At 39.1% G+C, this 12,232-nt stretch overlaps 1 protein-coding gene and 1 long non-coding RNA gene across 5 annotated transcripts in view; one reads left to right on the top strand and one right to left on the bottom strand.

The window, feature by feature from the left end:
- The first annotated feature begins 18 nt into the window (after positions 1 to 18).
- Positions 19 to 2,907, top strand: LOC112488608 (uncharacterized). The gene is made up of 2 exons (XR_003052848.1): positions 19 to 884; positions 1,901 to 2,907. It is a non-coding gene; the product is annotated as an uncharacterized LOC112488608 (long non-coding RNA).
- Positions 2,007 to 12,232, bottom strand: part of gria4b (glutamate receptor, ionotropic, AMPA 4b) — a 76,850-nt gene continuing 66,624 nt past the window's right edge. The window contains exons 12-16 of one of the 4 annotated variants that reach the window (XM_008333044.3): positions 11,597 to 11,795; positions 10,929 to 11,176; positions 8,215 to 8,329; positions 5,928 to 6,065; positions 2,007 to 3,763 (exon numbers count right to left, since the gene is read on the bottom strand). In XM_008333044.3, coding sequence (XP_008331266.1) covers positions 3,599 to 3,763; positions 5,928 to 6,065; positions 8,215 to 8,329; positions 10,929 to 11,176; positions 11,597 to 11,795 — 865 coding nt within the window. In that variant the 3' untranslated portion in view covers positions 2,007 to 3,598. Of the gene's footprint in view, positions 3,764 to 5,927; positions 6,066 to 7,354; positions 7,527 to 8,214; positions 8,330 to 10,928; positions 11,177 to 11,596; positions 11,796 to 12,232 lie in introns of those variants that run through there. The other 3 variants (XM_008333045.3, XR_003052847.1, XM_008333046.3) reach the window with 3 other exon arrangements.

Below are 12,232 nucleotides of genomic sequence, written 5' to 3'. Positions count from 1 at the left end.
TAAAAAGTCCCCGAAATGCCTTAGTTTTAGAAAAGTTAGTTCTATATTGTGTGCATTGTTATTATGAACATTATTGTCAGAGCTGGTTGAACAAGTGATGTGTGAAATTGAACACTGCACGTCACATTCATTCAAGTTTTACTTTTAAAAAAAGATCAAAATAAACTTGTACAGTTGAACCAAAATAGAACACTATATTACACATCATCTTTTACTTTTTCACTTTTTCTGTTTCATTCTCTGCTTCAAAACCTCCCTGCTACAGATGAATTTGAATTCCCACAAAATAAGATAGAGATGTTTTAACAGTTCTGCTACAGTGTTATCCAGCCTCCCTGGTGTATCCACAGTGTAAAACGAAGGGTGTAATTAAAAAAAAGGGTTCAGTGTCCTACAGCAAACATGGACATTGCGTGCATGAGACATTTAATTAAAACAAACACCTGGAGATGGGGACAAACCTACATTTCCCCTCAGGACTTAGTAAAATTAATCAAAACTGTGTCAAAATCCACCGGCCTGGGCTACGTTGGTACACTTTCAGAACAAAACATTTATTTAACATTTAAACAATTGTTTTACTTCGTTTTTTAAGCTAATTTTAAAGTTATTTCTATGACACACTCCAAAAATTGAGCACCTGAGCAAATTAGCACAAAAGAAATTCCTATGTAATATTTTAGAAGGTTCCTCAGTCAGCACTCTCGCTGGAAGTTGTAATGTAGTTCTCAGTATTAAATAGGCTTGTTAACATGGGCTGCTAATGCTAACTGCTGCTAATTGTTTGACATTGTTTTGTTTAGGATAAAAACAAACTGGACTCCACATGCCAGCGACGACTGAGATTATCCAGCCTTCTATCTACCAGTTATGTTCGCCAAAAGGTAAGAATTAATCATTTGTATTATTATTTTACAATATTATTAGTATTGTTAGTCAATGGCAGCTTAAAAAAAACTTGTAACTTTGATGTGACAGGTTTAGGTGTCAAAGTTCAGTATTTTAGAAGCATCCACTCTTTACTGTTAGTATTTTAATGTTGGACTGCGACGCAGTACTGTACTGTACAGTGGAACCTCGAGATACGAGCATAATCCATTCCAGGACCGAGCTCGTAACTCAAATCATTTTTCCCCATAAGAAATAAATTAAAAATTAATCAGTTCCGGCTGCTTATTAGTGCTAATAACAATGGAAAACACACGTTTTTAAATGCTATAGAGACATACACACACACACACAAATATAGTAGATAAGGATTCCTGTGATATAAAATAAAATATAGTTTTAATTATGAGTTCTTACCTTCGACACAGACGATACATCGGCGGCTAACAGCAGCATGTGCGGAGGAGGAGGGATGAAGGGAGGTTAAGAGAGTTGGCCCGTACGTAGACACTTCTGTACCATACCTTACACATACACTACGTAACTTATGACATACACTTAGAATTAACTTAACTTACGAGTGAGGCGGTGTGGGCTGCTGAGTGCTCGGCCACCTGGTGTCAGCGTCTGTAAGCATGCTCGTATCTCAAAGCAAAAACAAATACTCGAAGACTTGCTTATATGACGTATGTCGAGACGCTCGTATCTCAAGTTTCCACTGTATTTTGGGCAGTTAATACTTTAATTTCACACCTGAAATAATTCTTTAAAATAATGCAGTTTAAAATTAAAGGAATAGTTCAGGTTTGTGTGGTTAAAGGGGGCGACATAATGGCATAGTGGTAAGCTCTGTTGCCCTACAGCAAAAAGGTCACCAGTTCAGCTTTATCTAACTGTCTATTAAGATATACGTGTTCTGTGGCCATGGGTTTCCTAGGTTTAAGGTCAATAGTTCACTCTCAATGTATTTCATTTGTGATGGTTACTGGTTATGTCTCTGTTTATTGTCCAGGGTGACACCCACCTCCACCAAATGACTGCTGGGACTGCCTGCCTTCAGCTCCTGCAACTGTGAACAGATTTTAGTGGTACAGTTACATTTCATATCAAATGTTCTGCTATTCTTTCTCAGTTATTTAAGTTTTTATTGATGTATTTTGGCTACGTAGTATATGGGAAACCAGGATTTAAAATATGCAAGAGTTAACAGAAAATAAGGCCAGCAATCATAAAGTCAAATATTGGATAACAGATAGCACCCAAAAACTAACATTTACCAATAATAAAGTTAGTAAAACGTATAGAAAAGTGAGCAAACAAAAACTAAGACGCCAAATTAAATCAGATGGCTAACATAGCAAAAACTGAAATTTGCCAGCAAAAATATAGATTTACATGAGCTAATATTTGGTTAGCCAAAATTAATAAACTAAAAACAATGGATTAGAAGATGGATTAGAGCTATTAGAAATGAACATGTTTGTCCAAAAACTAAAAGCTAAAAGTTGACTTTTAGTTTGCCCCAAACTAAACTAGCTAAAGGTAGCAAATAAATTGTGAAATCACAATTAGCACAAAACATTGCTACACAAAAAAACATTGCAAAATGTAGCTTAATCATGTCTCCCAAAAATAATTTGAAAAATTGCAAATGCTTAAAGTTTGGTTCACGATTACTAAAATTTGGGCAAAATTAGTCGAAAAAAGTCAAGGACAGAACAAAAGTATTTGGAAATGCTGAAAAGGTAACTGTTTTGTAGTCAATAAAATTAGTTATGAGACATCTTAAAGCCAACAATCAACAAGTTTAAAAAAAAAAAAAAACTTTGTGTAAACAAAAGGTACACAGTTGAAAAACAAAATATTGAAAAGAGTGGTGACGTTTTTTAATTAATAATACAACCACATTTTGGGGGGGAAAAAATCCTGAACTATACCTTAAAAAAATGCCTTGTATTTCTGTCAACATCTTTCATTATTGCAATCAAATACATTTGTAAAGATGAAAAAAAAAAAAAATGTTGTGGAATACAGTAACTGTTCTATCTGTACATGTGTTCAAGAAAAGCAAGCATGTTACTCCGTCCTCCATATGTACAGCTACACTTTAACTTTTTTTTTATACCCAATATACATATTTACTAATTTTCACAGTTTTCTATTTTGCAGGTATATTCACAGATTTGATTTTCGTTATTATAAGTACAAATACCTTGGTGGTGCTGCAGCTACAGCATGTCCAGCATTGATATCTAGAATTGTCTCTTTAACGCTGTTCATCATCTGCAAACAGCAGAAAAATTGTGATTGTGGTTCAGTTTTTTTCTTGTTGTTTCACAGCGATCCTTCCATTAAAAATGCACAGTTTCATGTTGACAGTTTTCTGGTCTTCATTATTGGTTATCATAAATGATGATATATTACTGTATTGCTCCTGCTCTGCTCCTCCGTGTTATCTCGCTAGAGTTTCACCAGTCGATTTCCATGAGCCTAAAAGTCAAAGTTAATCCTGCCACTGGTCTCGTCACAGTTAGATTTTGGAGGCCTCCGTTACCCAGAACTCTTTTCCAGCTCCTCGGTCCTCACCTGTTTTGCCCCCCCCTGTTGGAGGTGACTCGTTGTGTGACTCCTGTTCTTTGTGGGTAGTTTTCATTGGCAAATCCGTAGATTCTTGTTGGAGTTTTTAAGGCACTTGAGAGGTTTTTGGTTTTTAAGGGAGCTCAGAGGAGACAAGGGCCAGGCCGGAGCTCTGTCGTAGAGGTGGTCCGGCGTGAACGGCCTTGGGGCAGTCGGGGGTCAACACCCGTCCGTTCTCTCCTACGCTGCCCGTGATGGAGAGACGCGCTTTATTTCTCATGGCTTCAGTAAACGTCAGCTGTGGAGACACGAGAAAAAAATGACAAAAAAGACAAAAGCTTTGTCATTAGAAGAAAAATGTCGAGCAGTCAGTAAATTTCAACACAAAATTTGTGTAGACACTTTAAAGAGGAGTGAGAGAATTTTTCCACCTAGGTTTAAAACAGCAGCTGAAACTGCAACAGCAAAGCTAATGATGATGATAAAGTGACATAAGGGCAAAGCAGCGATACTATGAATGATAAATGAAGTAGAGCTGGTTGAGAATGTGGTGGTGAAAAACCTGGGTAAAATGAATCCTGCAGCAGGGAATTATTAATTACCATATTTTGACTTTGGCCTTGCAGTACTCTAGTCTTGGAAAACTCCTCTGAAAACTGAATGGGTTTTTTTTTATCTTCAGGTATCAATTTCCAAATTAGTTGAAAAAATAATAATAATGACTCTGAAGACATTAGCAATTTAGGATTTAAAAGGCATTTTTCAAAGTGTGGTTTATGACATCATAAGAATGCCCTATATGAAAATGATGGCAGTAGGTTGGCATTTTAAAAAGTGCATAGACTTGTCTGTGAGTGTCACACAGCACTGAAGTTAACACTAAAAAGACAAATGCTCTGCAATTTTGATGGAATGTCCAAGACATGAGTTTGTACGGACAAGTTTGTACAAATCAGACATTGACCCTCATCTATCTCTCATTTTATATTACTTTTTCCTGATATACTGTATATTATTGTACAAATCAGACATTGGCCCTCATCTATCTCTCACTTTATGTTACTTTTTCCTGATATACTGTATATTAACAGGCATTTTCATTTTTAAATTTTTCAATGAATTACAGTGGACCCTCTCCTATCGTGGTAGCTGCGTTACAAGACCCACCGTGAAAAGAGAAAATCCGCAAAGAAGAGGCGAGATAGTTATTTACGTACGTATATATTTACCTCACACTGTTATCAACCCTCCCTAGACTGTACTACCCTGTACTATCCTTTACTCAATTACAGTATATGTACAGTAGAGTTGTATAATGGAAATATAGAACATACATATTACCTAAATAAATAAAAACAAGATCATGATTAATAGTGTAAAATACTTTCTAATTCTGAATTAAAATTCAAAGTACATGCACATTGTGGGGGCGCGGTGGACGTTAGCGCTCAGCTGCCTGAGGGAGAGCACGGGAGTGGCGACGCATGTGCAGCCCAAGACGAATGTGAGTGGAATTCGGACAGACTGTATATAAAAGCCAGACAGAGCACAGGAGGGAACATTATGGTAAAGAAAAATAAAGGCTGTTAACTGTCATCTGTGTCAGCGTCTTCGTTTGGGCTTCGTAACAGAAGATGATCAGAGTGTTTAGGGGGCATCGTAGGACATGTTAATATTTTTTAGGTTAGAAAATGTCATGAAAATAATGTACATATTGGAAATTTAAAAAATAAATTATTTATTGTAAACTACCGCGATATGACAAATCTCTCGCAATACTGGAATAAAAAAAATCTGCGATGTACCGAGGAAGCGAAAGGAGAACCGCGATATAGAGAGAGGGACCACTTTACTTAAAAAATTGCTTCTAAAAATTCTAAATTGTAAAGTCTAAAAATGGTTATCAATCATGGATCATGATTTCCCACTGAGGTCAGAATAATAACTAATATTATGACTAATATATTTTAGAATTTGATAGATTTGTCCTCCTGATAAATAAGGGCCAATGTCTGCAGCCCAACAAGCTGCGAAGCAACCGAAGCAAGTCATGTCTGGGAATGACCCACTGCTTCCTGTCACAGTGAGGAAAAAGCTCTAACACTACCACAAAGTGAGCGGCTAGGGCAGAAGTAGGAAGCATTGTTTTGCCACTAGTCACGACAATTAGCACGGCCAAGCTGGTGTGCGGGAATATGTTAGGTTTCACTTACAGACTCTGCAGCGAGCTACTTGAAGGAAGGACAAAACCACCCTGACTACACCTTATCAGCTTCCCTATCTCTGACGGACACACTGAAAACCTCGCTACACTCCTCTAAGTTGGGGATGCTCGGGGTCGGACTCTGGGTTTGGTTCTGGCTCCGCTCAGCTAAGCTATTGTGGGGGCTGCCTGACTCGCAGGGGTAGCAGTGGCCGTGGGGGGAGTGGGGAGGGTTGTGACGGTAGTGCTGTGTCTCCACCTTCATTCTTTTGGCCTCGTTGCGTGACTTGTAGCAGAATTCGATGAGGGCCACCAGCATGGCCAGGCCCAGGCCCCCCACCAGGATGTAGAAGACCCCCGCCACGTTGCTTAGGCTGAGGGCCTGGGATGACTTGTCCTGTGGTTGACGGGGAGAGGAGCAAAAGATACAGAAATCAACGTTGATTTTAGCAGAACAGCAACACGCACACATACACACAGAACATCAACACACACAGGCGACAAAATGACTGACCAGACTGACAAACTCCACATCAACTGGACACCATGCACACGAAACCTGGCCACATTCACACAGACGTAAATTTCTGATTTGGATCCTGCCCGGAATATATTGAAGAGATCAGTTTAAACAAAATACAAAAAAGATTTTGGCTTTTTTTTAAGATTTCACTTTAAGCCTTTCAGACAAGCATTTTTATTTACGCACTTGTTTCGCATCATCTGTATTAGCAATTTCAGCTGCAGTACTGAGGCAACATTATTTTCTTTTTTTTTTGTCAAAGGCCAATTATCAAAACACAAGTACTTTCCATCAGAACCACAGATTCCTGACAGTCATATTATAAATACTTATAGCATATATATATAAAAATATATATATATTTTAACAAAACTAATTATTCAGAGGTAGGGTGTAGCCAGTGACGCCTTCATTGTCTTAGGAAAACACTGCACTAGAAGACTCCACTCACGGCTCCAAGTCACTATTTGTGGCATTGCAAAAAAAATGTTTACAATTTAGCTGTCGTGCTGCCTTACATTTAAAAGCTGAGAATCCAGTTCAAACATATTAAGGCTACCGCTGCAGATAACAAATAAAAAAGTGAAATTGAAATGTACAGGAGTTTGTATTTTGATTGAACTGATCCTTTACTTTCCCCCTGTATTTAATGTGCGGCCCTGCCTCTGACCTTTGGCCTTTACCTTCACCAACGCGTTTTATTCTAATGTATGCAGATGATCTGTCTTGAGTTCTGACTCATCTTTCCTTGAATGCTCCAACAAACTTAGGGAGGGAATTTTACGAGTGTGTACTTAAACAACCATTTTGTGCAGCAACATACATTAAAATAGACACAGGAGATGTGAAAATACAGCAGAAAATTTTGTATTTTACTTGTGGTCAGCCCTTAACAATAGAACTATTGAATATTTAGGGGCATTTCGCTTTAATAATTTCATACTATAGGAAAGCGTTTCCTCAGTGTGAGCATCTATAGCACTCAGTGTAGCTTTAGCTGCTAAAACTGTAAGAGCTACAGCATTATTTCTGTCATTCTGTATCCCTCAGGCTACACCTTAGGCCTCTCTCCATCTGCAAATCCATCACTTTCTCAATGTTGTGTGTGCGTGTGTGTGTCATTCTAACAGATAACTGTCAGCCTTATAAGTGTGTGTGCGTGTAAAGACAAAGAGAGGAGAGGGGAGGAGAGGGAGGCTCCCGGGCTGGTGGAGACTGACCTTACTTCCCGAGTCCTTGGGTCCACACTCCCCTTTATCGTACCACCATTTGTTTTTCAGTTTGTCTAAGACTCCTGCTTCACTCAGTTTCAATACGGCAAGGTTTACAGGCGTTCTTCAAATCACGAGGGCCGGGGAAACGGGGGCAGGAAGGGTAGGGTGGGGAAAATAACATAAATAACATCATAGCACATGTTATTTTATGTTATTCAATCAGAAGAAGCCCAACAAGAGCAGCTCAGTACTCTTCACAAAGCGACAAAGCTGGGAAGGCACCCCCAAGTTATGCTACATGTCTCTCTGCTCATTGAGGTCAATGTTTGTGGGGAATTTAGAGATGGTTCACCGGGGAATGAAGAGCTAACAGACACATAAGCACAGGGCTCCCAGCTGCATCGCTTTTCTGGAACAGGCACATACTGCCGGGACCTTTGTATTCACAAATATAGGGGCTAGTACTGTCAACCCAAAATTATTGGCTTAAAGACATGCACCCAGTGTTTTAAAGTACGCTCCAATAGCCAATCTACTGTCATCGTTTTCATTTAGGGCATACTTGTGATGTCATAAACCACACTTTCAAGTCATTGCTATTAGCAGAAAAACAGTCCAGCAAATACTTTTGCTCTAACAGTACTAGCTCCCCTCTCAGATACTTATAAATATGTAAACCAATATTTCCAGGCCTTAACAGCTCCCTCTCAGTGTGTCGACCCGGCAGATGCCCCTGTTTACCAGCAAAAACACATTTTCTCTTTTTACCCATATCACAGTCACATGGGCAAAGCGACATTGCGGCTAACCTTCTCGCCACCGCCTCCGCTGCCACACTCTCCTTTGTCGTACCACCACTTGTTTTTCAATTTGTCCAACAGGCCTTGCTCATTGAGTTTTAACACTGCCAGGTTAACTGCACTTCTTGAAAACGATAAAACATATTTGATGAGAGGGCGAAGTGAGGTGAGTAATATACTATCCAATTTGAGGGTAGGAAGGAAGAGAAGAAGGGGGTTAGGAGGGGAGGGAGGAGAAGTAGCAGTAAGAGAGGGACAAAGGTGAAAAAGTGCATCAATGCTCTGAACCCAAATTGCACTCCAGGACATAAATACACACCAAAATCAAATCCTTAAATTTTCTCTTAAGCTCACGTTAAGAAATCATGAAAAAAAAAGTGTTTTAATTGATGAAGCTAATGGGATCTTTACCTGCTTTCCCTGCTGTTAATTCACCAAGATATTGGCTGAGGACAGTTTACATTGACAAAACCTCTAATAGCTGGAGTCCAGGGGAGTTCATAATTTAATTTATTGAGGAGTAATCTTATGGTTTATGGTTCCTAACTACATAACAAAAAGTTAAAAAAAAAGTTAAAGCTTAGCACAACCTAACACACAAAACATAATCAAAGTTTTCCAAACAAACTGGTGAAGTTGAAGCAAAAATTTGCTGTCACCAAAAAGTAATTATAGCAATTTTGTCAAATAGAAAGAAGCAAGTATAGAAATGTAGGTAAAAGTTAGCAAAGGAGCAGCTGAAAACCTGCTGAGATATAGCCAATAAAAAAATGACTAACAAACATATTTGGTTATAGTGAGCCTAATATATCAATGTGTTAGCCAACAATAACTGGACATTTGCCCTGTAGCACATTAAGATTAAAAACTTAGCCAAAGATATTCTCTAAAAGTTAACTGAAAAAGTACTGATCTGGAGTAACTGCCGTTCAGTAGTAGGGTGCCATTAAGATTTATTTTGAAAAGCTAATTCACTGTTACTTTTTCCCAAAATGAAGCTGCTGGCTGCTGCGTGCATTGGTAGTTAAGATGTTTGCCTTGGTGTGTATTTAGATCCTTTCATTTACTGACATTTCTTCACTGTAAGGTAATTAAAAGAAACAGTTAATTAAAGAAAACACGGCTAATATTCAAATTGTGTCTATTCTAAAGGTAAAGTTGTTGTTTTAAGGAGCCATCTCAGAACCAGCAGCCCTGACCAACAGTGCCACTGCCCACTCCTGTACTGCTGCTGCTGGTGTTTCCTTGGTGATATCCAGTTAAGTGACCGACAGAGGACGACAACCCCATGAAAAGAACATGAAGGACCATGGTATCATGATCTGTCAGAGACTCTTCCTGGTCAAAGTCTCAGGTAAACACTGTAACAGCTCCGCAGTAGAAACAGACCCGTAGCTGCTCAGCCGAAATATTTAAGGCTTAATGAAGCCCAACAGAGGGATTTACAGAAAACAACCATGTTTAAATAATCTAAACAATACAGGGTTAGTCTCACTAGAGTCTTTATGGTCCACTTTAGTTAGCCAGAAAGAGGGCCACATTTCAAGCAAACCTGGCCGTGTGACAAGTGAATACCTGATACAGCCCATAAAATACTATATGTAAACTACACTAGGCCTGCATTTATGTGCTGTGTCTACAAATTAACTAGGTGTAAAACCAGAGCCCGTCCAGCTAAAAAAAAAGCACTCTAACTGCAGGAATTGAAGAAAGACACGAGATTTTCATGCCCTTCTGAGTCTCTTTTTTAGTTTTTAATCACTGTCTGCTGCCACCTAGGGGAAGATTATTTAATTATCTGACAATATATTATCTATATACTGTATATATATAAATACATACATATACATACGGTTGGGGAGCAGTGCAGTAATGACACTATTCTAGGGCAGAGCTGTAAATCCCTCTTTTTTATAGAAAGACAGTGACAGAGTTGGTTAGAGTCGCCCAGGGCTGAGCAAACAAATGGCTCCTAAAACACAATGTCAGTTTAAATTTTTAAGGAAAGGCCCTGTTCACTGTGAAGGAAGCTGCAAACAAATGAGCTCAATATCACAATCATAGTTCGTGTAAAGGTGGAGTATGCAGGAATTTTTTTGGCAGACAAAGAATGCATTTCTTTTTCTTTCCCCTCAGGGCACGCTATAAGAATGTCTTTATTTTTTAACTGTTGTGAAATTCAGATTTGACACAGTTTTATATCTAAAGACAGCTATGTCTGAGGCAGCAGTCCATCAAAGCTGGACAGGCCAAGGTAAGGCGTTTAGGTTGGTGTTGCATGTTGAATAGAGCTGTACACCTTCAACAACAATGCAACAAAAGTCATTTTATGCCCTATTTTGATTCACGTTTCAAGAAATTCCTACATACTCTACCTGACTTTTGTTTTCTCCATCCTAAAAAAAAAAAAATGTCATGCCATTCCCCAATGTTTGCCCAAACAGCAAGCACTAGCATAGAGATTTACCTGGTGTTGATCACTGTAAAAAAGACAAATTATATAAAAATAAAATCTACCCCATGCATGTTACAAACATAATAGTATTAATAATGATAACAACAAATCATAAACAATAATTAAACAACCAAAAAAATTATAAAAATAAATCATAACAAATCTCCCCCTCCCCTAGTAAATGGAGAAAGAGAGAAAAGGCGGCACACCAGGGAAGGTGGAATACCATAACAACACGTAGGACATATTGTTACACTATTCCACCCACCTTAACTGTGAACCCTTGGGAGTGGCTACTCCGTAGCCTTTGGAGTCCAAGTTTCCTCCCACTTTCATTGTGTCGCAGGGCTTGCGCTGCTCCGTGTACTCATTCATGGTGGACTCCAACAGGAAGGCGTATTTTCCTTTGGATTTTCGGACCCGGGCCACGCCCTCTGCTGTGGTCTTGGTGAAGACAGTGGGCTCAGCTGACTTCATGTAACCCCACATCTTCTCATAGACAGCGATCTTTGACCGCTGTGGGGATTCAGATTAGGGAGGGAGAGAGGCATAACCACAATTACGACAAACAGAGTTCACATCAACTACACAAGTTGACGCATATTTGATCTTGCCATGTATTACTTTGACAACGACTAAGTGTAGTTGATGATCTCAATTCAACTTCAAGTTTCAAGGAAAAATAAAAATTATCCTCATTTTAGTTAAATGTTAGCCAGAAATGTAGCTAGAAATGTAAAAGAGAATAACAGAATAATGGCGATAAATTAAGTATACCCTTGAGAATGAGTAAAAATTAGTAAAGATAACTTTTTCTAGCAATTATAACAAATATTTTAAGATTTTTTTTAAAATGGTAAGTAGCATATAGAAAATGACAAAATGGCCAAATAGCAAATACCACAAATGACACAGTCCATTCATCCATTTACGTACCCTGAAGAACTCCTTGGTGGATCCAGAGTCTAATGTACCATAAGCAATGTCTGTCTGTTTGGCCAGATCCTCAGCACTCTCGATGGGAGAAACCATCCTCTCCACAGTGAGGAAGGCAGCCAGGTTGGCTGTATAGGATGAGATGATGATGAGGGTGAAGAACCACCACACACCTCCTACGATTCTCCCTGATAAAGACCTTTTGGAAGGAAGAAAAGAGGGAGCATGAAAGGGAAAGATGGAAGGAAGAGAAAACAGGGGGAAAAGAAGGTGCAGCACAAAGAAAAAGAAAGTCAAGGTTAGCATGTGGTTGCACAATTTCAGTGGAGTATGATTCAGTAAGCCATGACAACCACAGGGTGGAGCTCTGACAACACAAACCTAACAGAGCTGCTCGTATTCATTCATTAGAGCAGATGACTTCATAAAACAAGGTCCCATGTGCTTGTGTCAACTACAGATGCTAGAAGAGAAAAAAGACACGCAACCCCCCCCCCCCCCATCCCCCACTTTGTTTTTTTTGTTTAATGTGGGATGAAAGAAGCTGCAGGTCGCCCCGCGACGTGGCCAGGCCACTGTTCTTTTCTTGTTTGTTCGCTCGGGGGAGACAGATAGCTTGCTGCTCAGGAGCAGCAG

The sequence above is a fragment of the Cynoglossus semilaevis genome, chromosome 19 (assembly GCF_000523025.1).
Source record: "Cynoglossus semilaevis isolate Cse_v1.0 chromosome 19, Cse_v1.0, whole genome shotgun sequence".
Taxonomy (NCBI): Eukaryota; Metazoa; Chordata; class Actinopteri; order Pleuronectiformes; family Cynoglossidae; genus Cynoglossus; species Cynoglossus semilaevis.
This window is presented reverse-complemented; position numbering and strand designations above follow the sequence as displayed.